This window comes from Diabrotica virgifera, chromosome 3, assembly GCF_917563875.1.
Source record: "Diabrotica virgifera virgifera chromosome 3, PGI_DIABVI_V3a".
Lineage (NCBI taxonomy): Eukaryota > Metazoa > Arthropoda > Insecta > Coleoptera > Chrysomelidae > Diabrotica > Diabrotica virgifera.
In genome coordinates, this window is record NC_065445.1 from 171061509 (window position 1) to 171088141 (window position 26633).

General features: G+C 32.7%; 1 protein-coding gene across 4 annotated transcripts in view; it reads left to right on the forward strand.

The window, feature by feature from the left end:
• The window catches only part of LOC114336201 (scavenger receptor class B member 1), a 424275-nt gene that overhangs the window by 238075 nt on the left and 159567 nt on the right, over positions 1–26633 (forward strand). Inside the window, exon 1 of one of the 4 annotated variants that reach the window (XM_050645645.1) lies at positions 24496–24657. The exons of the other annotated variants lie outside the window; for them this stretch is intronic. Within the exon in view, the coding sequence (XP_050501602.1) occupies positions 24648–24657 (10 nt within the window). The 5' untranslated portion in view covers positions 24496–24647. Of the gene's footprint in view, positions 1–24495; positions 24658–26633 lie in introns of those variants that run through there. 4 annotated transcript variants of the gene reach the window in all.

A 26633-nucleotide genomic window follows, 5' to 3' on the forward strand; every position in this document is an offset into this window, starting at 1 on the left:
CCTGTTTTTAGTGTTGAAGTTTGAGTCTTCAGTGTCAACTAATTATGCAATTATCGGCAAATTTTGTCTCAGAGACCCATGTTGGACCCATGTTGGACCCACGATCTACTCGATGAAAAAAATATTTAGATTAACGAAAGACCGTGAAAACAAGTGCTGATAATTTAGTAACCCAATTGCCAGGAGTAAAAAGTGAACCTAGGTACAAGAAAACAGCAATGGAAATATTAAGGTTGTTTTTGACAAATCAGATATTATGTAATTGTTTTATTTTCTTTGGTACTTTGCTAATGTTTAAGAGATTTAATAATTTAAAAAAGGTATTATCTATGTTTAATTTTACTCCTTCAGGGAGTAAACACAATCCTACGCTTGAAAGTATGTCAATGGAAATATTTTTTTATGTCGGTCTCTGAGACCCGATGTTAGCTTTAATGTTCAGAAAACCTATGGTAGTTGCGGAAGGTTAAGTAATTTCTAATAAAAATTTAACTTTTGAACAAAGAACTGTTTCAGTAGCTAACAATTTAAAAATTAAGGAAAAACGTAAATTTTGTAACAAAATGACGTTCAATTAATGAAATTAAATCATGTGACCGGACAAACTGATTTAATAATAAATGTTTCCTCCACGGGCTCGAATTATTACCTGAATTCTCCTTGGCATGCCTAAAATCACATCAAAAATGTCCTGTTGAGGAATAAGTTCTCATTCTTCTAAAAGGGCATCTTGTAACTGATTTAGGGTTAAAGGGGCAGGAACACGACTTCGTATCCTTGGTCCACGCATGTCCCAAACTTGTTCGATTGGGTTTGCGTCTGGACTCAATGCTGGCCAATCTATTACAGGAAAGTTTACTTCATTTAAAAACTGTTGAGTGATTCTCGCACTGTGAGGCCTGGCATTATCATGCATCAGAACAAAGTCATTTCCAACAAAACCGGCATACAAATAAGGAATTTCATCAATGTACCTGGCAGCTGTTATGGAGCCTCTCCGAACGATGTACAATTATGTACGTGCCCCTAGAGAAATTGCAGCCTGCACCATAATTGCAGCCTACACCCCCTTGATAACCTTTTCTAGGACTGAAGGTACATTCTGCAAAACGGTCATGTGGTCTTCGCTATACACTCTCACGGCCATCTAGAGACCACAAGGTAAATAAAAAGTGCCCCCAATTATATTTTTACACTAAAATGAGCATGATTCCTGACAAACTTAACCCGGAATTGGTCGCTATGTAAATTGTTACGCGAGTGGTCGCGCGTGAGATTTTCTCTCACATATCCAACTGTTGCCTTTCTTTACAAAATTTTATAAAAAAGATGAGGTTTCATCAACGATAAAGCCATTTGCTTTAAAAAGACACGGCGTTTTTCTGTTTTATTATTATTATCTTTATATAAAATGTGACTATTGATGCCGCCAATATTTAACATTGAAAAATATATGGTAAGTGACCATCTACAACTAACCCGTGGAACAGAATATAGGATTTTTATATCATCGACCACATCCACTGCGCCTTTTATTACATCATAAAAGAATATTATTTCAGGTTTTAAGGGGAAAAATAAAATTAATTTTTATACAGAGTTGGTGATGCCGGTGGTCGCTTGATGAGAGAATATCTCACATAAAGCGCACTGACTCAACAATATGGTGATACTAAGTAAACTGAGTCACTATCTGAGGGGACGAGCCTATTAGATTGTCGAGGGAGGATAGTTAGGAGACTAGAAGGAACTACAGCGCGTATATTTTCCCAGAAAAAAAGTTGTGCGCATTTTTCTGAAACCGGTAGAAAAAATCTCATATAGCGACCACTGGCAGGTTAAGCTCGATGGCGCTTGAGAAGTTATAGGCCTGTTGCAAGTCGACAACGAGCGCGTCAGAACGAGGTTGACGAGCGCGTCAGAAAATCACATGGGGAGAAACCTTGTACCCTGTAAATGTACCCCTACCATATATGGACACAATACAGGGGCGTAGATTGGGGGCAGTCCGTAAAAAATCTATCCTTATAAAAACACGAAAACGTCAGATTAAGACAAGGCAAGTTAAGTAGGTACATGAAGAACAGTGTATATTTCAAAAATCTGACGATTTGAGCGGGGGAAAGGTAAAAAATCACTTTTTTTCTTCTTCTTCTTCTTCTTCTTCTTCTTCTTCTTCTTCTTCTTCTTCTTCTTCTTCTTTTTATATAGACATTACTCTGTCTGTTTTTCAATGTGCCTCCAGTAAGTTGTCATTCCATCTTTTTCGTGGTCTTCCCACTGATCGTCTTCCTATTGGGGAACCGTCTCTCGCCGCCCTTACTACTCTATTTGTTGTCATTCGGCTTATGTGGTCGTTCCATTCTACTCTTCTGCTTTTCACCCAGTTATTAATGTCTAGCTCTATCCCACATCGTCTTACCATCGATTTTTCGCAATGTTTTCATCTCTGCTGTTTCTAGCATTCTTTTTGTCCTTTCTGTATCAGGTCGTGTTTCTGCCACGTATGTCATTATTGGTCTGATGACTGTTTTGTAAATTCTGACTTTCACTTCTTTTCCGATGTTTTTATTTCTCCATATTGTTTCATTCAGGCAACCTGCGGCTCTGTTTGCTTTATTCACCTGATCTTCCACTTCTGTTTCGAGCTTTCCGTAGCTGCATAGTGTGATGCCTAGATATTTAAACTCCATGACTTGTTCTATTATTTGACCCTCCAGCTCTAATTTACACCTTATTAGATCTGCTGTTATAACCATGCATTTAGTCTTTTTTGGGGAAATTAACATGTTAAATTTTCTAGCGGTTATATTAAATTCTTGCAGCATACGTTGTAAATCATCTTCACTTTGAGAGATTACTATTGCGTCGTCTGCATAGCAGATTATTTTAAGTTGTTTTATTCCCATTTGGTATCCTTTTTTTTGTTCTTACTTTTTTTATTATTTCGTCCATGATCACGTTGAACAACAGAGGACTCAGAGAATCTCCCTGTCTTATCCCATTGCCAGCTTCAGTTGGGTCAGTTAGTGCCTTTTTTCTCCGGAAAATAGATTTTTTTAGATTTTTTGGGCCGTTTTAAATAAAAAAGATCTCGGGTCATTTTTCACAAAACAGTTTTCGAGTGATAATCGATTCTTTTTTATTTAGCCTAATGACCCGACAACTAATGGCCATTAGCATGGTACAGTTTATCTCTAATTAATGTGATAGTCTCACACAGTAACGGTAAGCGTTATGCTCGAAGATTATAGTATGAGATACTTGAGAATACTATTAAATTTAAATTTTTAGTTAGAATAGTTTTGCACGCACATTAAGAGTTATAAATTAAATATTTTTACCGATTATCTCTGAAAATAAAAATTTTTGAGCTACGATAGTATTGCACTCATAATGAGAGTTGATTTCGCAATTAGATAGTGTAAGGGCGGAGATACATATCCGCGCCGCGAACTCCGCGCCGTGTGAGAGCCGCGCGTTCGTGGCGCGGTTAATGTTCGTTTAAATTTTTCATTTTGGCGAACCTTCCGCGATCCAGAGGAAACTTACGAACATTTAGTAATTGTAGATAATTAGTATTAAATGTGGGTGCCTACATTGGATCCGTTTTTCTCCGATCAGATCAGATCCGATATCGGCCGACGTCGGGAGTAGCTTCTCCTATTCTCATCGAGAAGTGTTTGGTTTCATTCCGATTGGTTACAAGTTGAGTTTCAAGTTGGTTGTAAGTTGGTTGCAAGATGGTTGCAAGTTGGTTGCAAGTTGGGGGTTGTAAGCTAACATGTTTAAATATATTCAATGTCATCATCTCATTTTCATTTTCCACGGTAAACATCAATAAGTTTGATATTTTCTTCCGACCACTCCATTACTAACAAATATTCAACTCAGGCGCCCCAAAACCAACAAACCACTCGCAAACCCGTCCAAATACGTATTGCGAACCATCAAAGCATTTGTTGAAAAGCCAACAGAAGTTAGATCGTGGTGCGCCATGAGCGAGCCGTTTGTGTGCCACTTGAAAACACGTACTAATCTAACAAATATGCTGCGCGCGAGCGGCTCGCACACCGAGCAGAGCGCATATGTATACCCGCCTTAATATGTAGTGTGTGTGTTGAGTAAATATCTTGTTACTTAGTAAAGTCGACTTCAACAATGTCTTTACAGAGAGACGCTAATTGTATCTGAATGTCCGCGGTCTCTCCGATGAGTGCCGATCCTCATAATCGATTTAAAATCTAAAAAATGCGCATTTCGAGGCTTAAAAGCTCATATGTAAATTATTATTTTGGATACTGCCAAACGTCTGAATGGAAGTTTAAACATTCAGATTGAAGATTCTAAAGAGGAATATCGGGACTTATTTCAAATTAGACCGTTGTTTTTAATTGTTATTTATGCGGGATTACTCGATTTTGAATCCACCGCGGCGTGCCGCACTCTATGTGCGTCTCTGTCGCACCATAAAGTGTGACATATTATACAGTGCGTCCATAAAGTAACGCATATATGCATTATTTCGTAAACCTGCGACTTTAAGGAAAAATCCCGAACCATGTCGATTTTTATTTTTAAATCTCGAGTTTCTGGCATATATATAATACTAGTGACGTCATCCATCTGGGCGTGCTGACGTAATGGATGATATTTTTAACTGGGAATAGGGATCATGTGATAGCTCATTTGAAAGAGTATTTAATTCTCTATTCAATGATATAAACATTAATATAACTATTTATACAGGGCCTTCAAAATTTTTTTAATTAAATTAATTGAGACAAAAAGAAGACTGTATGTAATTTATTTAATACAAAATACGTTGTACTGTTGTCAGAAAACAGGAAAAAATGTTTATTTGACAAATAAATATTGTTTTTTGCTTAAATTCAATGTTAAAGCTGCCACTCACCTGCCTCTTGGCAGTTTGAACATTTCGTTTAAGCAAAAATCAATATTTATTTAATAAATTAAATTTTTTTCCAAATTTCTGACAGCATGAAAATGATTTAGAATTTAATAAATTGCATACATTTATCTTGTTGTCAATTAATGTAATTAAAAAAAGTTTTTTTGGACACCCTGTATAAAAAATTATATTAATGTTTTTATTATAGAATAGAGAATTAAATACCCTTTCAAATGAGCTATCATATGGCCCCTATTCTTAGTAAGAAAATCATCGATTACGTCATCAAGCCCAGATTGATGACGTCACTAGTCTGATATAAATGCCAAAAAATCTTAATTTAAAAATAAAAATCGAACTGTTTCGGTATTTTTCCTCAAAGTGGCCATTTTACGAAATAATGAATTTATGCGTTACTTTATGGACGCACTGTATAAACTTAGCAACAAATGAATACTTATTATGTGATAATTAAATAAATCAATCATCAGAATACAAATATTTATTTGTAACAAATGTAAATAAAACTGTAATTGTATAATAAATACTTGATATTTATTAAATATATTAATTCATTGTTAACATTTTATTAAGTATATAAAATAATAAATTATTTTGTATAGATCTAATATAAAAAAGGGGAAAGAACTATTAATTCTTAATATATTGTGATGATTGGCGTCTTTAATTAACACATTGGAAATATTTATTTTAATAAATAAATATATTATTTAAAAAAACACTATAATAAACTATTAGTAATAAATTACAAAATTTTAATATATCATGTATTTGTTGGGAATTTTTCACGTAAGTACGTATAATAGTTGCGTTCGCGGGTACAGTTGACAAATTGTCGCCGACAATTTCTAACCTCACTTAATATAAATAATACCGTTAATAGATAAATATTCAAGGTGTATTTACATTTAATTAATATTATTAACTAATTATTAAATTATACTAGGTAAATATACCTTGTATATTTATCTATTAACGATATTATTTATATCATTGTAAAGTGCGCATGCCTTTTGCTGCTAATTTGTCGCCGACTAGTCGTCGACAGGCCCCCGCGAACGCACTTATATTATTTATAAGTGTGACAGATAACCACTTAAAAATATCAGTCTAAATTGAAACGAGCCTCGATTACTCTATACATTTTTAAAACTGATATTAGTCTGGGCAGATTATCGGAAAATAGGCCATTTTTGGGAAAAGTTATTTACCAGCAATTTTATTGCTGGAATCGAATCTTATGATTGTATATATTAGTAATATACGTATGCAAAGTCCGCAGATAGTGTGCTACTTTTTTATAAACAAAATGGCGCCCGAAAATCGTGTTTTTTTCAATTTTTGCTCTATAACTCCAAAGATTTTAACTTTACACCAAAAACACCCAAATAAAAATTCACCGTAGTTAAATTCTGCTTGGAGACGGGTTTTTCCCGATTTAGTTTGACGAAAATTTTCCCCTGAAAATGCGGGTTTTTCCAACAAAATCTTTAATTTTCAACAAAAATTTAAGATACGTAATTGTTTGTCAATAATTAAATAACTTGGTAGTATAAAAGCTCTTTTCGTATAAATTATAATTCCAGAAGCCGATGGAAATTGAATGAACAGTTTATCAACAATTAAATTGTTAATAAAAAATTTTCGGTTCTTATAATAACCAAAATAATTGTGATACATAAGAATAACTATGATTATTGCATAAAAAGCCACTGTACCTATCTAATTTACTTTACTGAATTGAAATTGGACTATTTAAGAGGCTTCTTAAATATTTTAAAAATATAAACAATTTTTTGGCTTATAAACAAATAGAATATTTCGGGAAATATTAAAATAAATTAAATTATGAAAATGGTATCGGAAAAATGCGGCAGGACGCTTCTTTTAAAAGAAAAAACGTTTAATTGTCATGAGTAGTTCCTGAGATACAACCGATCAAATTTGACCGGCATTTAAGGCAAAGATATAAACAATAGGATCATAATTTTCAAACCATCACCTTTTTATTTCGGTCCTCTTTCTTCACACCAATTTTCATATCTTTAAAATACTTATAACATATATTATTATAATAAAATCTAGCGATATTACGAGTGAAAATTGACAAAATAGCAAAATTCCAATTAAAAATTAGGTTGTAGAAAATGTAATCTCAAAGTTAAAAATCGATATACGTTAAAAAAATGCATTCTCTCGACTTCCCATGGAGCAATTTTCTTAATTATTTTTTTGTTCCCTAGTAACTCGAGTGGAGCCATCTAACTAACGCATTATTAAATGTCAAACTTGCTTTGGTTCTGTTATAATAAATTAATTTATTTATTATAACAAATTTTTGTAATTTGTTTAAATAAAGATTGTTTAAATAATTATACAGCTTTCAAATGAGAATATTTGTGTTTTTAACGTTAAAAGGTACACTTGTAGTAAGTATATTTAAAAAAAAGTCTACAACTGGTAAAAGTATGTAGTTTTATTTTCTTTTCTAAAACAAAAGCAAGTTAGACATTTAATAAGGCGTTAGTTAGATGGCTCTACTCGAGTTACTTAGGAACAAAAAAGAATGAAGAAAATTTCTCCATGATGTGCCGAGAAAATGCATTTTTTTACCGTACACCGATTTTGAACTTTAAGATTACATTTTCTCCAATCTAATTTTTGATTGGAATTTTGCGATTTGTGGCAATTTTCACACGTAAAATCGATAGTTTTTATTATAGTAATATATGTTATGAGTATTTTAACGATATGAAAATTGGTGTGGACAAAGAGGACAAAAACAAAAAGGCGATGGTTCAAAAATTGTGATCCTATTGTTTAAAATTTCCCAAGACATTCTATTTGTTTATAAGCCAAAAAATTGTTTATAATTTTAAATATTCTTGAGGCTGCTTAAATAGTACAATTTCAATTCTGTAAAGTAAATTGGGTAAGTACAGTATTTTTTTTATACAAGAATCATAGTTATTCTTATGTATCATAATTATTGTGGTTATTATAGGGACCGTAAATTTTTATTTAACAATTCAATTGTTGCTAAACCGTTCATTCAATTTTCATCGGCTTCTGGAATTGTAATCTATATGAAAAATGCTTTTATATTACCAAGTTATTTAATTATTGATAAACAATTACTTATCTAAAATTTTAGTTGAAAGTTAAAGATTTTGTTGGAAAAACCCGCATTTTCCGGGAAAATTTTCGTCGAAGTAAATCAAGAGGAACAAGTCTCTATGCAGAATTTAATTGCGGTGAATTTTTGTTTGGGTGATTTTGGTGTAAAATTAAAATATTTGGAGTTATAGAGCAAAAATTGAAAAAAACCCGATTTTCGGGCGCCATTTTGTTTATAAAAAAAAGTAGCACACTATCTGCGGACTTTGCATACCAATATTATTAATATATACAATCATAAGATTCGATTTCAGCAATAAAATTGCTGGTAAATAACTTTTCCTTGTATTTTGCTAATTAGCCCAGAGTATGAATGTTTATTCAATTTAGCCTCTTAGCAACTTCCAAGAAAAATTTACATGAGTTTTCAAGCCTTGAAAATCCATAATTTTGCATTTTCGAGATATTAAATCGTATATAAAAATTGAAGAAAAAGTCTTCTGTTTAAAGGGTAAATTTATTTGAAAACCCCAATAAATAAATATACCTTTTCAAATAAATATACCTTTTACACAGAAGATTTTTCCTTCATTTTGTAATTAATGGTATACAGCCCACAAGAGGAAATTTTTTCCTTATTGATTTTAAATCGTATATAGCTCGAAAACTATCAAATTTAGGGAAAAATAATACCAGACCAAATTAAAGGGAAAAGTTCAGTAGCTGGCTGTATTGGCTCCGTGCGTCTCCCCTTTATTTACAGAAATTTACAGTCACGTGACATGCTGTCAGTTTTGTAAGGACGTTTTAGTATTGACTCTTATGTGATTAGTTTGTTAAACTTGAATATTTTATTTTCTAGTGATAATAAACGAATACAAATTGTTAGAATTCATTAGTTATTCTTTTATAATGTCATTATTTATAGTTTAGCAAAAATATTTTTTGTCGTTAATATAGTTATTTTCCTAACAAATGCAGAAAGTCATACTTTTCCGCACGCGACTGCAGCCGAACGACGCGAAGCCGGAGTTCGGCAAGCAGTCGAGTGCGGAAAAGAGAATATTTTTTCTACGAGTTTTAAAAAATGACCAAATCTTAATCAATTAATTTAATTAATGTGAAAATACATACACAAACCATAGAGTTATATATTCCACTCGTTGTGGAATAGTCGTGTGTATGAGTGCTCCCGAAATTTTTAAAATAAGTAGTAATTCGTTTCAGTAATAAAGTTCTCATCTTTGTTGAGTGGTGACAACTGATGTTGCAGTACTTAGTGAAGGTCCAAGTAAGTTAGAAATATACTAATTAATAGAGAAATTTGAGCAATTACAGTAATACAGTGTATTGGTGAATATTAAATTAATAACTGCTAAAGGGATCCATACACGTATAATGGCAACACAAACTAGAAGCGGAATCTTATCAAGTGGTGCTTCTTTGGACGAAAACAGTTTAGAAGTCATAATATCAAAAGTATGTCAAAAGTTTATGACAAAACTGGACCAGAATTTAAATAATTTGGAGAAAAAATTTGATGATTTGGAGAAAAAATTTGATGATTTGGAGAAAAAATTTGATGCAGTTCAGGATACACTTAATGATGTATCACAACAAATATTAAATATGAAAACAAACATAGAAACACACACAACAGAAATTAGCAACATAGCAAAAACAATTGATGACATAGAGGCACTTCAAAAGAAAAGGACCCTGCGTTTTGATGGCATTAATGAAACTAATAATGAAAATTCGATGTCCGTTGTCATAAATATTATAAACAACACATTGAAAATAAAATGCAATTCCAGCGAAATTTCTAATTTATACAGACAAGGTAAATTAAACTTGCAAACTAATAAATCGAGAACAGTGGTGGTAGACTTTGGTTCTTATTTGAAGAAAAAGGAAATTCTAAGTGCTAGAAGACAATTAAGAGAAACAAAAATATTTGTGAATGAAGATCTAACGAAACATAGGTATTCATTATTGAAGAAGGCAAGGAGTAAGTTCGGGAAGACTGAGGCATGGACTTACGATGGTAGAGTATTTATAAAGAAGAATGATGAAATTAAAGTGATTACTTGCGAATCGGATCTTGACATTTAACGTGTGTGGGCTACTTTTTTTTTTTTTTTTTTTTTTATTTACACACATAAACCCGCATCAACCACTAAGGGTTATTAGCGGGGGGACATACACAAACAGTAAGATACATATTATTATATAAACATGCTTTACAATCTGGTGTATTGTTTAGTCATTTTGAGATAATTTAATAAGGAGTTTAGGTTTGAAGTCAGTACACTTTTAATATTGTCACTAAGAGCACACGCGATCCTTTCTTTCTGGTACACTGGACACTCGATAATTATATGTTTCACTGTCAGTTGCGTGTTGCAATTGGTACACATCGGAGCGGCCTCCTTGTTGAAGATATGCTTGTGTGTTAGTAACGTATGTCCTATTCGGAGTCGGTTGATGATGACTTGGTCTTTTCTATTTCTTGGTAACATGAGTTTAGTTCCTACTTGACTTAGGCATTCTTTTAGTTTGTTGTTAGTCTGATCCCAAGTAGTTTGCCACGTTCTGTGGACATGACCTTTGATATTTACTTTGTGATCAGTCCAAGGTATTTGATCTGTGATAGAAATACTTTGGTCGGTAGTTGCATTGCTTGCTAGAGAGTCCACTTCCTCGTTGCCAGTTATTCCCATATGGGAAGGTACCCAGATGAAGAGAATATCTTTCTGTTGATTCTGTAGATAAGATAATTCTTCTTTGATTTTGAGAAGAATAGCGTGAGTTGTATATAGCTGTTTTATCCCAAGTAATGCGCTCATTGAATCGGTGATAATCACAAATTTGCTTTCATGGATAGAACCACATTTTTTCATTGCCTGGTGAATTGCTGTAAGTTCTCCGGTATATATACAACAATTTGTTGGGATTCGTACGGTAGACTTGATGTTTCCGCAGATATAAGCTGCAGCATGTCCTTCATCACATTTGGAAGCATCAGTGAAGATTCGATGAGTTGTTGGGTATTTGGAAATTAAATTTTTAAAAGCTTGCTGGATAAGGAAAGGATGTGTGGAATGTTTAGGGAGATCTTTTAGAGACATATCTATTTTTGGAGGATTGATCATCCAGGGAGGAAAATTTACATGAATGGGTATAGTGAGACTGAACTGTTCTAAATTAAAACCAATACGTTTTGTTCGCTCAGGAAATGGCAGCATATTTCTTGCAATGTTTTCGTAATGATCAGAAGATATATTTGTTCTGTAGAATATTGTTGAGTAGGTTACGTTGCTTTTGTTTGCTGAAATTCTGGCAACGTAATTCAGTGATAGAAGTTGCCTTCGTTGGCTTAAAGGGAGTTCATTAGCCAGAACTTGTAAACTACTTACTGGACTAGTTCGTGTGGCACCTAAAACCAATCTCAAGCACGTATTTTGAATGTAGTCAAGTTTTTTTAAAGATGTTTTGTTAGCAGTATCGTAGCATAAACAGCCGTAATCTAATTTACTTCTTATTAATGATCTATATAGATTAAGTAAAGTTGTTGTATCAGCCCCCCAAGAGGTATTTGACAGCATTTTTAGTAGGTTAATTCTGGATTGGCAAGAACGTTGCAGATTCGTTACGTGGTTTTTCCATTTTAAGTCACGTTCAAAAGAAAGTCCTAAGAAATTTATTTCTTCTGACTGCTTCAGCATAACTCCGTTAAGTGTTAATTGAATATTAGGATAGTCTTTCCTTTTGCTAAAAATTAAATAACGTGTCTTTTCGCCAGAAAATATAAAACCCGTGTTTTGCGACCAGTTTTCAATTGTATGTAAGGCCGTTTGCAATATATGTGATCCCAGAGTTACATTATTTGTTTTTAGATAAATGACTAAGTCGTCTGCATATAGGCTAGTAAATACAGGCAGCTTTATTTGATGTATAATACTATTTATTGCAATCAGAAAGAGTGTAGGACTTAGAGTAGATCCTTGTGGAGTGCCATTTTGCAGTACTCGTCTGGAAGATGTGAATCCATTGGCTCTAACTCGAAAAGTTCGTGTTTCTAGAAAATTTTTAATAAACGACAACATATGCCCTTGGACATTCCATTCTTGAAGTGTTTTTAGTATAAGATGTCTCCATGTTGTGTCAAAAGCTTTTCTTATGTCAAAAAATACGGCAATAAGTTTTTGATTGTGCAGAAAAGATTCATGTACAGCTGATTCAAGGGTTATTAGATTGTCTGTTGTGGATCTACCCGTACGAAATCCACTTTGTCTGATACTTATTAGGTTATTGTTTTCGAGATACCATTTAAGACGATAATTAAGGATTTTTTCTAAAAGTTTGCAGGTACAGCAAGTAAGTGAGATTGGACGATAGGAATTTGGATCGTCTTTTGGTTTATTATATTTAAGGATTGGAATTATAGTTGCTTGCGACCATAGATCAGGAAAGTAGTGCTGAATGAAAATATTATTAAAAATATCAACTAATATTAGTTTTGCATTTAGAGGAAGATTTCGTAAGAAAAGAGGGTGGATATCATCAGGTCCTGGCGTCGAATTTTTTGCGCTTAAACAAAATTCTAATTCTTGAAGACTTATGGGTTTGTTTATTGGATTGTCGCTCTCGGTGATTTGTATATTTGACGATTCCATTAGATTTTTATATTCTAAAAAAGATATGCTATAGTTGGAATCACTAGAATTAAGTTCATATATATCTGCTAGTATTTCTGGAATAGCTACCTTGTTTGAATGCATTTGGTTATTGTATGATAGCGTATCTATGCCTCGGAAGTATTTTGTTCCTTTTATTCTGCGTACTTTGTTCCATATGTCGCCTATGGGAGTGGAAGGATTTATTGAAGCCACATACTTTTTCCAACTGTCTCGTTTTCCTTTCTTGATCAATTGTCTGCTTTTTGCTCTGAGATTTTTAAAAATTATAAGGTTATCGATAGTTTTATGTTTCTTATAAACGTTGAAAGCGTGTTTAGACAAAGTAAGTGCTTGCGCAATTTCGTTATTCCACCAAGGAACTGGCTGCCTTTTACTTGATTTTGTTTTTCCCACTGCGATTGTTGCTGCAGAAATAATAATATTATTAAATAGTTCCAGATTTTCGTTTGCGGTATTGGTTAAATTAAAGTTGTTTGTTTGTCCTTCTATAAGTGTTCGATACAAATCCCAGTCAGCTGACTTTATTTTCCATGTTTGGTGAATTGGAAAAGTCAATATATCATTAGTATCTATGTTTATTGTGATAGGGAAATGATCACTATCATATAAATACCCCAATGTGTCCCAGTATAATAAAGTAGCTAGCGACGGACTGCATAAAGAGAGATCTATAGCTGAAAATGTACCATTGTATGAATTGAACCTAGTAGATTTACCAGTGTTCAGTAACACTAAATTTAAATTGTCGATGAGATTGTTTAAGAGATTACCACATTTGTCGGTTTTGTTACTTCCCCAGGTACTGTTGTGACAGTTAAAATCGCCTAATATTATTTTTGGGTGTGGAATTTGGTTTAAAACATTGCTTAGTTCAGTTATATCTAAATCAGTAGGATGAGGTAAGTATACGTTGCAAATATTGATTTTCATTTTGTGGGTGACTGACACTGCAACTATTTCCAGGTTTGTTTGCAGTTGTATTTCGGTTGACTCTATGTCATCCCTTACGAAAATTGCTGTTCCGCCGCTTGAATGATCTGTAACTCGGTTTCTTAGAAAAGGAACATAATTTTTTAATGTTACATTTTGATGTTTGAAATGGGTTTCTTCTATGCATATGACTAAAGGAAGATAATCGTTTATAAGAAGCTTGATGGATTCTATATGGGTAAAATAACCATTGAGGTTCCACTGTAATATGAATGTATTATTGGCCATTTTAACTATTTACTTGAGAACTTGATTCGTAGTCAGTTTCGTCAGTAGAAGAAAGACTGCTTAGAAGTAGTTTCTTCTTCAATCTGGTAATATTGTTTTTTAAACTTTTATTTTGTGTTTGAGAATATATAAAGTTTAGAATTTCTTTGATTTCATCGCTTTCATTTGAATAATTTTTAGCAATAAGTTCAGGATGTTTTGAGTGAAGGGAATTTGACAGAAAATCACATATTTCATGAAATGAAAGTGTGAAGGAAGGGATTCTATTTTCAATTTTTTCTTTAATTTCATTGAGAATATCTGGAATAGAATCTTGAGTTTTAGGCTTTTTATTTTTTTGTTTTTCAGTAGTGGGAGGAGGTAGGTCATTTTCAAGGATTTCGGGAGAAGTGGAAATTTGTCTTTTAGTAACATGAATAGCTTCAGAGATTTTTCTATCGCTTTCAATTACTGAATCTTGGGATATTTGTGGTTGTGACGAAATCTGTAGTTCTTTGTTTGTTTGTATGGAAGTGGTTTGGTCGTTTGTTGCTGATGTTAATTCGTGATTTTTTGTGATGTTAAGTTTCGGTTCCTTTAATGTCTGGGTACCTTCTTCGTGTTCTTTCCGTGGTTGTTCTTCTGGCTGGCTATATTCTTTATTGGCAGAGTTGAGTACGTTCACTTGATGGTCAGTTTCCGTTTGATTAATTGGACTACTTAATGATGATAAAGAAGGACAGTCAGAATCTTGATGTCCGACCGTCTTGCATCTGGAGCAGTTTAAACCGTCTATGGAAATGTATAATCTATATGATGTATTGTCGAATGAAATTAGGAATGAGTCAGGAATCGATGCATTTTCTAAAGGACTTATGAAGATTTGCCTTCTAAAGCTAAGCACGTGGCTATATTCCGGGTCTTGCATGCCTACTCGTAGAAACGTCATGTTGGAGACGGATTTTATTCCCATAGTTTTTAGATGGTCTTCAATTATGCTATTAGGTATAGTAGGACATACACTTGATATGATTAATCTCTGGGCAGGAGTTATTAATCTTCTTACTTCAATTTGGTTGCCGTCAATAATTACATGTTTGTGGGAGCTAAGAAATTGGTCAACTATATATTTAGACGAGAGGTAGATGCAGATGCGGTTGTTTGCGATTCTGGATGCCCAAATAACGTTTTTGGGCTGTACTATTGATCCAACAGCTTTTACATATTCGAAAACTTGTATTCCTTGTATGGTTGAAAGTATGATACCTTGGTCTTTTGAAGGATGTTTAAAACTGTTTAATGCATGAGAGTAAGAGATATGTGACGTAGTCGGTGTATTTCGTGAAGTAGTAGCTAATTCCGGTTCAGCCATCGTCCCGTTGAAAATTTACATGCATTGGAACAGCGGATCTGAAGCCGGACCTGGCCTCTTAACAAAATTAGACGGCAGCCTAATTACTTGAATCAGCAAAAAGTTGTTGTCGATAATCGATAATTTGGATTGAAATCGATAAAATATTGCCTTTTAACTTCTGATTTTATGGTTAGATATAAATAATGCAATTTTGTACTCACAGAATCGTTGGTTTTTTAACACACTGTCACATTTAAACTTTATCTTGCAAACAATGTAAAAATTAAATTATATTTCAACTTTTAACTACTTGAATTTATAAATTTGTCAGGAGTGATATAAAGCTGTAAGATTTGCTTGCTATCAGGACCGGACTGTGGGCTACTTTATACTCAAAGTTTCTGTAATGTGTATATTACTGACTGATAAGTTTTTGTTGATAGTAATTTAGATATATTAATTTGGAACTTAAATTCGTTGATTTTGGTTTGTAGTGTATAAGAGGATAAAAATATTGATGTTGTTAATGAGTTACTTATAGAAAAACTGGATGTTTTAAATTATTTCAATTATTGTTTTAAGTTATTTGGTTTGTCAAAAATGTATGAAAATAATTTACTACGGTATAGTAGAAATAAAATAGGTGTAAAAAAATATATATTAAATAATAAATATAATATGATTAGGATTTGATATCAGGGGACAACTCAATTCATGACAGGGATTCACATAAACTTTCAGAATTGTAGGGGACTGAACACGAAAACTGCGGAATTCTATAAAAATTGCTTGGAAGGTAATTATGATGTAGTAGTAGCTGTAGAAACATGGCTTCGGGAGGATATGGTTGATGGATAACTAATTGATATAAATGTATTTAACTTATTGAGATCTGACAGAAACCAGGAGATTTCTGGCAAAACTAAGGGAGGAGGAGTATTAATGGTAATAAAAAAGGAGCATAAGATTTTAAAAGTAACACAACATTGTTCATCTTTTGAAATTTTGGTTGCGGATTTAAAAATTAATAACAAATTAAGTATAAAATTAATTGGAGTGTATATTCCACCAGATTGTAAATTACATGACTATGCGAATTGCTTCGAATTGTTACAAACACATATTACTGATATTAATAACACGTTTATTTTTGGCGACTTCAATATTGCAGAAATTAAAGGAACCGGAAATCTAGATTTTACTAATGGAAGTGCTAAGTTTAAAAGTATGATTGAGTTTTTAAATTTTAATTTATTTTTGCTTTATAACAATGTAAAAAACTGGCAGGGCATAACTTTAGATCAAGTAGTAGCATCTGCAGATAATATAAATAGTTGTAAGGTATGTCAAGAGCAGTTACCGTTAGTAAAGAAAGATAGATTACATCCATCTCTGGAAATTCAACTTTCATTTACAGTATCAAGTTTTAGACAAACAGATAAGTTAGTTGGTAATAGATTTAATTTTAAAAAAGCAAATTTTGATTTGATGTGTGATTTGATGAGAAATATGACGTGGGAAGCTGTAACAGAGGAAATAGAGGTAGATAAAGCTCTAGATATCTTTTACTCAAAAGTACTTAATATATTTGAAGGATCTGTACCACAATATAATATTTACAAGAATTATTCTAATTTTCCGAAATGGTTTACGCCTGATATCAAAAAGTTGCTCAAACAAAAAAATAATTTTAGAAAGTTAAGACATGTTTCAATTTATTTTAACAATCAATTTATAGAGACCAGAAAAAAACTGAAATCATTAATTAACATAGAGCACAGGAAATATATACGGCAAATTGAGGAAAATATAGAAAATGAGTTTAACAATTTCTAGAATTTCATTAATAATAAGAATTCTAAGTCTAATCAAACCGAAATATTTTATTTTGGGGGTAAAGAAATAAATCAGAGTGATACTGCTAATGAGTTTGCGAAATATTTTGAATCTGTTTATTCTACGACATTTCCAGCTATAACACTAATTTTACAAATATTATTAGTAATAACAATGTTTTGAATTTACCATCAATAACAAGCGTAGATTATGATAATGCAGTCAAAAAGCTGAAACCAAAGAAAGCTGCCGGTATAGATGGCATCCCCCCGTATATTTTAAAGGCATGCCAAGAGTGGTTAAAGTTACCATTATTACATATTTTTAATCTAATAATAACTTATTCAAAATTTCCAGAAAAATGGAAACTATCTTCAATTACTCCAATATTTAAGGCGGGTAACAAAAGAGATATTGAAAATTATAGAGGAGTCGCTATTATGTGTGCTCCATCAAAAATTTTCGAACAAATATTGCATGCTCATGTATATAATCACGTCAAAAATAGTATTAATGATCATCAACATGGTTTTATCTCGGGTCGCTCGATAAACACAAGTTTTATTTCATTTACCGAGGCTGCAAACAATGCGTTAGAAAAACAATTGCAATTGGATGTAGTGTATACGGATTTCGAAAAAGCCTTTGATAAAGTAAAACACGATGTTCTTTTAAGAAAGTTATGTAATTGTGGCTTATCTGATAATCTAATAAAGTTATTTAAAAGTTATTTGCAGAATAGGAGTTTTGTTGTAAAACACAATGGAAATACTTCTGGTAAATTTAAGGCTAACTCGGGAGTACCACAAGGGTCTAATCTTGGACCACTTTTGTTCTTAATGTTTATAAATGATTTAGCAAACGTCATCCAGTATTCAGATTACTTATTATTTGCAGATGATTTTAAGTTATTCAAAATAATTCAGACTGTTAGGGATTGCGTAATGATTCAAAGGGATATTGAGAACATTTTATTATGGGGTGACAATAATAAGATCAAATTCAATATAAATAAGTGCTACGTTATGTCTATTACCCGTAAAAGAGAACCAATAGTATTTGATTATTTAATAGGACTGAATGTTTTAAAAAGGACCAGTGAGGTCAAGGATTTAAGTTTGATTTATAATAATCAACTGTCATTTGCTACACATATTGGTAAAGCTGCAAAACGAGCGAACCGTATGCTGGGTTTTATATGTCGACAAACTTGCGATTTTACTAGTATTAAGGGTATAAAAATATTATATAATACTTTAGTTAGACCAATTTTAGAATTTGGTTCCATTATTTGGGGACAACAACCTCAAGTACATTTAGAGGCACTAGAAAAAGTTCAGAATAAGTTTCTTCGTTATTTGTATTTCAAAAAACATCATCGATGGCCTGATTATGGAACCATAAGATCAACCATGCTAAGGGAAGAATTTGAAGTTTTGTCTTTGACTAGTAGGCGCAAATTGTTAATGGCAATGATTTTATATAAAATAATTAATAATATTTCAGGTACAATTGATTTACGAATGCGGATATCATTTAATGTTCCTCGAAAAGCAACGAGATATCAGTTGTTGTTTGGAAAAATAAGAACATCTGTTTGCTCTCCTCTAGAGGCCATGTTGAAACTAGCGAACAATATAAATTTAGTAAAAAACATTGATTTTACAATGTCAGTAAGTTGCTATAGACGTATAGTGCAAGAGCACTTTAAACTAGTAGATGGATAATAGATATCATTAGTCTAGCTGTTTTTGTGTTAAAGTCTTCTATATCTGCCTATCATTAGTTGTGCTAATGACTGTATATATTAGTTATATTTGTTATATAAAGTTTATGATTATAACTGTCCATGTAAAAAGGTTTTAGGACCTGTTTGGATTTTATAAATAGAGAGAGTGTCATTCAGAGCTTAGTGACGACACAATTTTTTTATTTGGATTAGTGCTGTTTCACTCTTACGCATAGTAAAGCTGCGACAGTTGTCCTCCCCTTCCGTACCTATACTCACACTTAACGTCATCTTAGTTTCTCGATACAATGAGTTAGAAAGAGATGCCGCAAACCAGTCCATGAGATCTTGTCGTCAGGAAGCGCGGAAGGTAGGCTCACTCTATGTTAATATATACCTCTATGACTAGTGTGACCAACTAGCCCGAAAAATCCGGGACATGGCCCGAATTACGAAGTTGTGTTCCGCCGTCCCGGACAAGGCTTCCGGGTCATCCGAATTTTCAACTTTTTGGTAAAAATCTATATTTTCGTTTTTATTCTAAGAATTTACATCAAATTAAATTGTTGAGACGAAAAAAAAAATCGTGGTATAAATTTTAATAGTTCTATGAAAGAAAACGAAAACTGTGGAATTTTTTTTATTTGCGTGTTTTAATTATCGTCTTCCGAAAAGACCATTCAAAAACAATAATAATTCATGTCACAATGAATCATGCCTAGGCACGCATGCCGCATCGAACGATGTAATGTAATGATTGCTGATGCATCTTTTTTTTTTTCGGTTTTTTCAACCACTTTAAGTAGATAAACCTCTCGAGTTCGTTCGCGAAATATGATTAATTTCCAAACCGTTGCATGCTTTGAGCCAAGTTCAAATCTGCTGCGTTGCAATATGATTTTTTTATCTAAACATTTATTTTATTGTCAGTACAGTAATCAGTTTGAATCCGAAAATCGATTAGTGACCATCTCGGAATTATTGTTTTTGACCTGACTTTTTCATTCCAACATATTATTACTGTTAATATGAATATGGAACCAACACAAGAAAGTAAACACAGAAAACGATATTGCACTTTCAATAAAATATTGGAAGAAGAATTTCTATTTTTGAAAAAAAAATAACTCTAACAGTGACATGAAGTGTGATACTTGTGGATCGGAATTTTCGATCGCCCACAGTGGTAGAGCGGATATACTAAGTCACATCAAAAGTGAAAAACACCAAAGAGGTATCTGCTCCGCGTCCAACAGCAAAAAATTGACTCAATTTTTCAAGCCAACAGCTTTATCGAGCATTGATTTAAAGAAAGCAGCTCGGGAAGGTGTTTGGGCGTATCATATGATTAAGCCCATCAAAAATATCATTGTCAACATAAAAATGTTAAATAACCAATAAAATGATGATATTAGGGTCCTATATTTAAAAAAATAACAAATGGCCCGATTTTCATTCAAAAGTCCCGGATTTTAGGTATTTTTTTCAGCATTGTCCCGGATTCGACTGAATTGGAGTTGGTCACACTATCTATGACACAAACTAATTCTTAGACAAGGTTGTCAAAACCAAACTTTCAGCATAATTGGTTAGCATGACGACGATCTTGGTTTCCATGACGACGATTCAAAACCACTGTTATTGTCTACTGATTTGAGTTGAGAATATTCTGTCAAAATTATTATATTTCATCGAATTCTCGCGTTAATTTCATTAAAACATGAACACTGCACAATAAGATATATTTGAAATAAATTAGTAAATAATATCTAAATATTAGTTTATTGCATGTATTATAATTACTTTAAGGCCATATTAACATATCTAAATTAACACGCGCGCGGAAAAGTAAAACTTTCTAAACTAAAACGAGTGCGCGAAAGTAGACATTTTTGCAAGCTCGTAGAAAATATTATATTGAGCAACAAGTGCAGAAAGATACTAATTTCTCACGAGTTTGAAAAGTTGCGGTACGAGCGCAAGCGAGTGCCGCAATTCAAACGAGTGAGAAATTATCTTTCTGCACGTGTTTCACACTATACTTTTTCTACAAGCACAGTTTTTCCTAAAAATAAAAATCACAATTTCCAAACGACGATTAATTATAATAGGTACCTATGTGATAAATTTTAAACTGTATTTAATTAATACCTACTAATCAATTTAAATTCCTTATACCTAAATAAATTGCACAGAAATCAGTTAAAAAATTAATGCACTGCCTTAATTTGTTTAAATTTAAACAATTATTACACATTATTGACATTATATTTATGCAGTCCCGGATTTACACAAAACCTACTTCATTCGACGTCTCTTGCACAGGTTGCTAAATCCTTATTGGTTATTTGATAATTATAAAATGTTTAATAAGAATAAAATTGTAAAATAAAACAGTTGTAACATCCATAATTTAGTTTCTATGCTATAGTTAAATATAATATTTGTCTTATAGGTTATATATTTGTTTAAAGTTTAACCACGGATGTAAACAGAATATAACGTTACTCAGAATGCGGTAGTCCACGGATGTAAACAGAATATAACGTTACTCAGAATGAGGTAGTCAACTGTGCAGAAAAGAACTTTGCGGCACAGAAACGTCACTTTGCGGCACAGAAACGTAACTTTTCTGCACATTAATGTCAAATATCTTATACTGTGAGAAAATATCAAGTTTGCTAACATAAAACCGTGCAGAAAAGTGCACTTTGAATAGTGGTTGTAGAAAAAAGATTTATTGACATAATTTGCGATAGTGAGGTTATATAGGACATACCGTATCTGTACTTTTTGAAGTCAATTCGGATTTATCAGAGCTAAAAAGTGTATGTAATATGTAAAAAACTTATAGGAACGTAAATAATATTATTTATATCATGTGTATATTGCCACATCCTTTGTATATATAGAAAAAGTTAACCTCACTTCATCCTTAAATCCTTATAACAGCGTTAATTAACTTTATTCTTTGATCTAATTTTTTTTGGGAACGAGGAAAATAAAAGTATTTCACGTCACTAGTTTTCCATGTATTTTTACAGTGAACAACACAACAAATAACGTGATATGGCATTTTTTTAAATTGTCCCATTTAAACATAATATGTACAATAAAGCGTCCTTATAAAGATTCAAGCAACCGCCACCATGAGCAGGTCGGTCGGTTTTGCTTTGACACTTTGTTAACACTCGGAGCGAATAACATATTTATAAAACTTACATAAAAGTAAAAACTGCAATTGGTATAATGGCATAAACATGTATTAAAACTTTTTAAAAAGTTGTCAAAATGGAGTAAAACAGAACGTTTTCGATATAATTCAGATTATCCTCAGTGCATTCCGTATATTAAGTGAAACTAGCACACTAGTTGTCATTGTGACATCAAAATATCGTACCTCTGCTCAAACAGTGTCATAAGTCAAAAAATCGAAGTATCGAGAAAACGACGTGTAAAGTATGTGCTAGAACTTTTCCGGGTTTAAAACTATTAAAGTTTGTATAATAACTGTTTTATTCAGTTACAAAAGATTTTTAAGCTCTACAAAATAGTGAATTAATTCTGCTGAAAATATTAAAAAAAAAATTTGAGTTGTGACACTATACAGATAAAATAACGAGATATTTACGAAATATTATTTATCAAAAGTGGCTCTTGCAGTACAGAATATATACAGGGTGTCCAGAAACTCTACCGACAAACGAAGACAGGAGATTCCTCAGATAATTTTAAGACAATTTAACCCAATTCACCTAGTTCGAAAATGCTTCTGAAGGGAGCTAGAGCTCTTTGAAAATGGCGTCATGAAATTAGTTTTTCTTAAATACCTCCAGAAGGCTTCTATATAGAAAAACGAAAATTGGTATGCCTATTTACTTTTCAGAGATGAATCGATTCCATCGATTGCAAAATTCTAGTACCGGTCATAGGAGTCCGTTTTGGGTAGAGCAACGGGTATTTTATCGTATAACTTTTTTGTCCTTAACTTTTATGCATTTTTGACACCGGACTATTAAATTGTGAGGTATTCTAGTACTAAAAGGTACTCTTGCTTTAAGTCGGTAGGATGCACCGTTTTCTATAAAAATCGATTTGAATGTTTTTCGTTTTTGGAATTTGAAAAAAAAATTGAAAGAACTTTTCAGCAAAAAACGAAGTATTTTACCAACATAAAGTAAGAGTAACTTTTAGTACTCGAATACCTCATAATTTAATAATTTATTGTCAAAAATGCTCGAAAATTCAAGACAAAAAAGTTATGCTATAAAATAACTGTTGACCTACCCAAAATGGACGCCTATGATCGGTACTAGAAATTTGCAATGTATGGATTAGATTTATATCTTGAAGATAAATACGCGTACCAATTTTTGTTTTTCTAAATAGAAGCGTTCTGGAGGTATTTAAGAAAAACTAATTACAAGACGCCATCTTCAAAGAGCTCTAGCTCCCTTAAGAAGCATTTTCGGACTAAGTGAATTGGGTTAAATTATCTTAAATGTACCTAAGAAATCTCCTGTCTTCGTTTGTCGGTAGAGTTTCTGGACACCCTGTATATCATGATTATCATCTGGTTAGCAGACATATTTTTTAATGATTTAAATTTAAATAAAATGAACAACATTAAACAAAAAATACTGCAACAAGAAATATAAATAAGTGATAAACGTGTCTCTTTTCTTGAGCACATACGTAGATTGTTTTGATTAAAGTTATCACATATACTCGACGCACGACGCTTTATACTCATCTTAGATGGTCAAAGGCCTTGCGCAAGTCGATATGTGACACTGTTTATGTTAGATGCACTGTTGATTTTAGTTAATCATATAATGACTCTACAGTCGGAAAAATGAAATAATACCCATGAACGATCACATCAATCACTTATTTTGTATTTGCTATCTTTTTCCATTACAAACGTTTGTTATTTATAGAAAAAGACAGCAAATACAAAATAAGTGATTGATGTGATTGTTCATGGGTATTCTTTTATTTTTTCGACTGTAGTATCATCTAACGACAAATTCTTAAACTATTAAACTCTTTTGTAGTATTAAACTGTTGATGCAATAAAACCGTTTTTTTTAAGTCGTGACACTATTTGAGCGGAGGTACGATATATGGTTTTATGATTACATTTGAAATAAGTAATACGAGACACTTTTTGTTTACAATGATCCAAAAGCATAAAAAAAGTTTTTTGGAGCAAAAACAGGTGAATTTTTGAATTTGTTTAAAAAATTGTTTAAATTATTTCTGTCCAAAAACATCGCAAGATACCATTTTTTACAAACAAATAGGTCAGATAGCATATTAGTTTAAAGGTGACATTTTTGAACAGGAATCCGCAAAGAAAACGAATCAGAAACGTTTCTTTTACGGGGCATCCTCACAACCTGTACTATTTTGCCTAGTTCTATTTTATTTGTAGAACGTAATTATTTTAAATAAAAAGTTATATTAGAAAATTATTAGTTATAATAGAAAAGTTTAACTCTTAGCTTTAGATATCTTGTACAACAAAAATATGTTTCTAGCGAAATGTTTTTCTAACCTTTCCTATTTGAAAAAAAATGTTGTTGATAGTAGTAAATATATATTTGTATAAAGTTAAATAATCATAGTTTTCTTATTATCGTAATTCCGATTACTTCATTAGAATTTTATGACCGAAAATAGTTTTCTAATCTTCATACACCAAATTGGTAGATGCCAGAGAGTTTTATGTATTTGTCTTGATATTTAAAATCGGTAGCAGCCAAAGTTTAAGAAATGTGTTCAGGTAAGTTTAATGTTTCTTTTTTTAGTTGATTCCATCAACGTAAATAGTTCAAGAAATAGCTGCCTCCTATAACTTGATAGATTAATTAAAAATGTAACAGATCAAATATTTATATTTGAGAAATCTTAAGCTTGAGACTAGATCTGCCCTACTAAGAGCAAAGGGGGTATCTACATCAGACCTCAAACTGAGAAAACGACGTTTAAAGTTCAAACCTTTATTTTGGTTTTTGATTAGGTAAAACCTTCAAACCTTTTTTTATTGAGTTTCTTATTTTTTTCTTTAGCTAAATGTATTGTTTTAATAGTAAAATTTATTCATCATCATTCTCTTTGCCTTATCCCTATGCGGGGTCGGCTTCCCTAATTGCATTTCTCCACACAATTCTATCTTGGGTCATATCAATGTTAATCCCCTTTACCAACATGTCCTGCCTTATCGCCTCCCCCTAGGTCCTCTTTAGTCTTCCTCTCCTAATCATTCCAGGAATCTGCACTTCAGCTATTCTTCGTATTGGGTGATTAACGTCTCGACGTTGAACATGACCAAACCATATTAACCTATGCTTTCTCATTTTGGCATCAATTGGTGCCACACCTAGACTTCCCCTAATTTACTCATTTCTAATTTTATCCTTCTATGTCACTCCACTCATCCATCTAAGCATTCTCATTTCCGCCACATGCATTCGCTGTTCCTCTTTTTTTTCACTGCCAACATTCAGTTCCGTACATCATAGCCGGCCTTATGGCTGTTTTATAGAATTTTACCTTCAGCTTCATTGGAACTTTTCTGTCAGACAACACACCACTCGCTTCTTTCCACTTCATCCATCCAGCCCTAATTCTACTGCATGCATCTCCATCTATTTCTCCATTACTCTGTAATACCGATCCTAGGTACTTAAAACTATTGCTTTTCACAATCATTTCACCATCCAAAGATACCATTTTATTTGTAGTAACTCCATCTTTAAATGAAAATTCCAAATACTCTGTTTCTGTCCTACAATATTAAACCTTTTTCCTCCAAAGCTTGTCCCCACTGTTCCAGTTTTTGTTCTAAGTCTCTTTCACTATTTCCTATTAACACTACATCATCAGCATACCCTGGGCACCATGGAATGCTACCCTGTAGTTTCGCTGTTATCTGGTCCCAAACTAATGAGAATAAAATTAATTTAATAAGGACTAAGGATCGAGCCTTGATGCAATCCTACTTTCACCTGAAATTTATCAGTATCTCCCACGCTTGTCCTAACGCTAGTCGTTACTCCCTCATACATATCTCTCACAATTTTTACATATTCGCCAGGGACTCCTTTCTTATTGAGTGCCCACCACAGAATCTCTCGAGGAACTCTATCATATGCTTTCTCAAGATCAATGAATACCATATGAGCGTTGGTCTCTTTATCCCTGTATTTTTCCATCAGTTGCCTTACAATGAAAATTGCATCTGTTGTTGACCTGCCCTGCATAAAGCCAAATTGATTATCGGATATTTCGGTTTCTTCACGCATCCGTCTATCAATTACTCTCTCCAATATTTTCAAGGTATTGCTAAGTAGTTTTATAGCCCTGTATGGTGGTACTCCACCCTCAGGAACATCCTAGGTTAGTTGGTGTAGTTACCCCCTATGATAGGGGTTGATGAAGTAAACACTACTCGCTGTATACGTATTTATTTACCAACTCTAAGTATAACAGTAAAGAGTTGATGCTCTTACGCTATAACCATCCGAACGAATTCTAATTCGATCTGTTACCAATTATCATTCGTTCAGATGGTTATAGCGTAAGCACACCAACTCTTTACTGTTATACTTATAGTTGGTAAATAAATACGTATACAGCGAGTAGTGTTTACTTCATCAACCCCTATCATAGGGGGTAACTACCCCAACTAACCTAGCATGTTTCTGAGGGTGGAGTACCACCATACCTGTAGTTTGTACAATGTTGTATGTCTCCCTT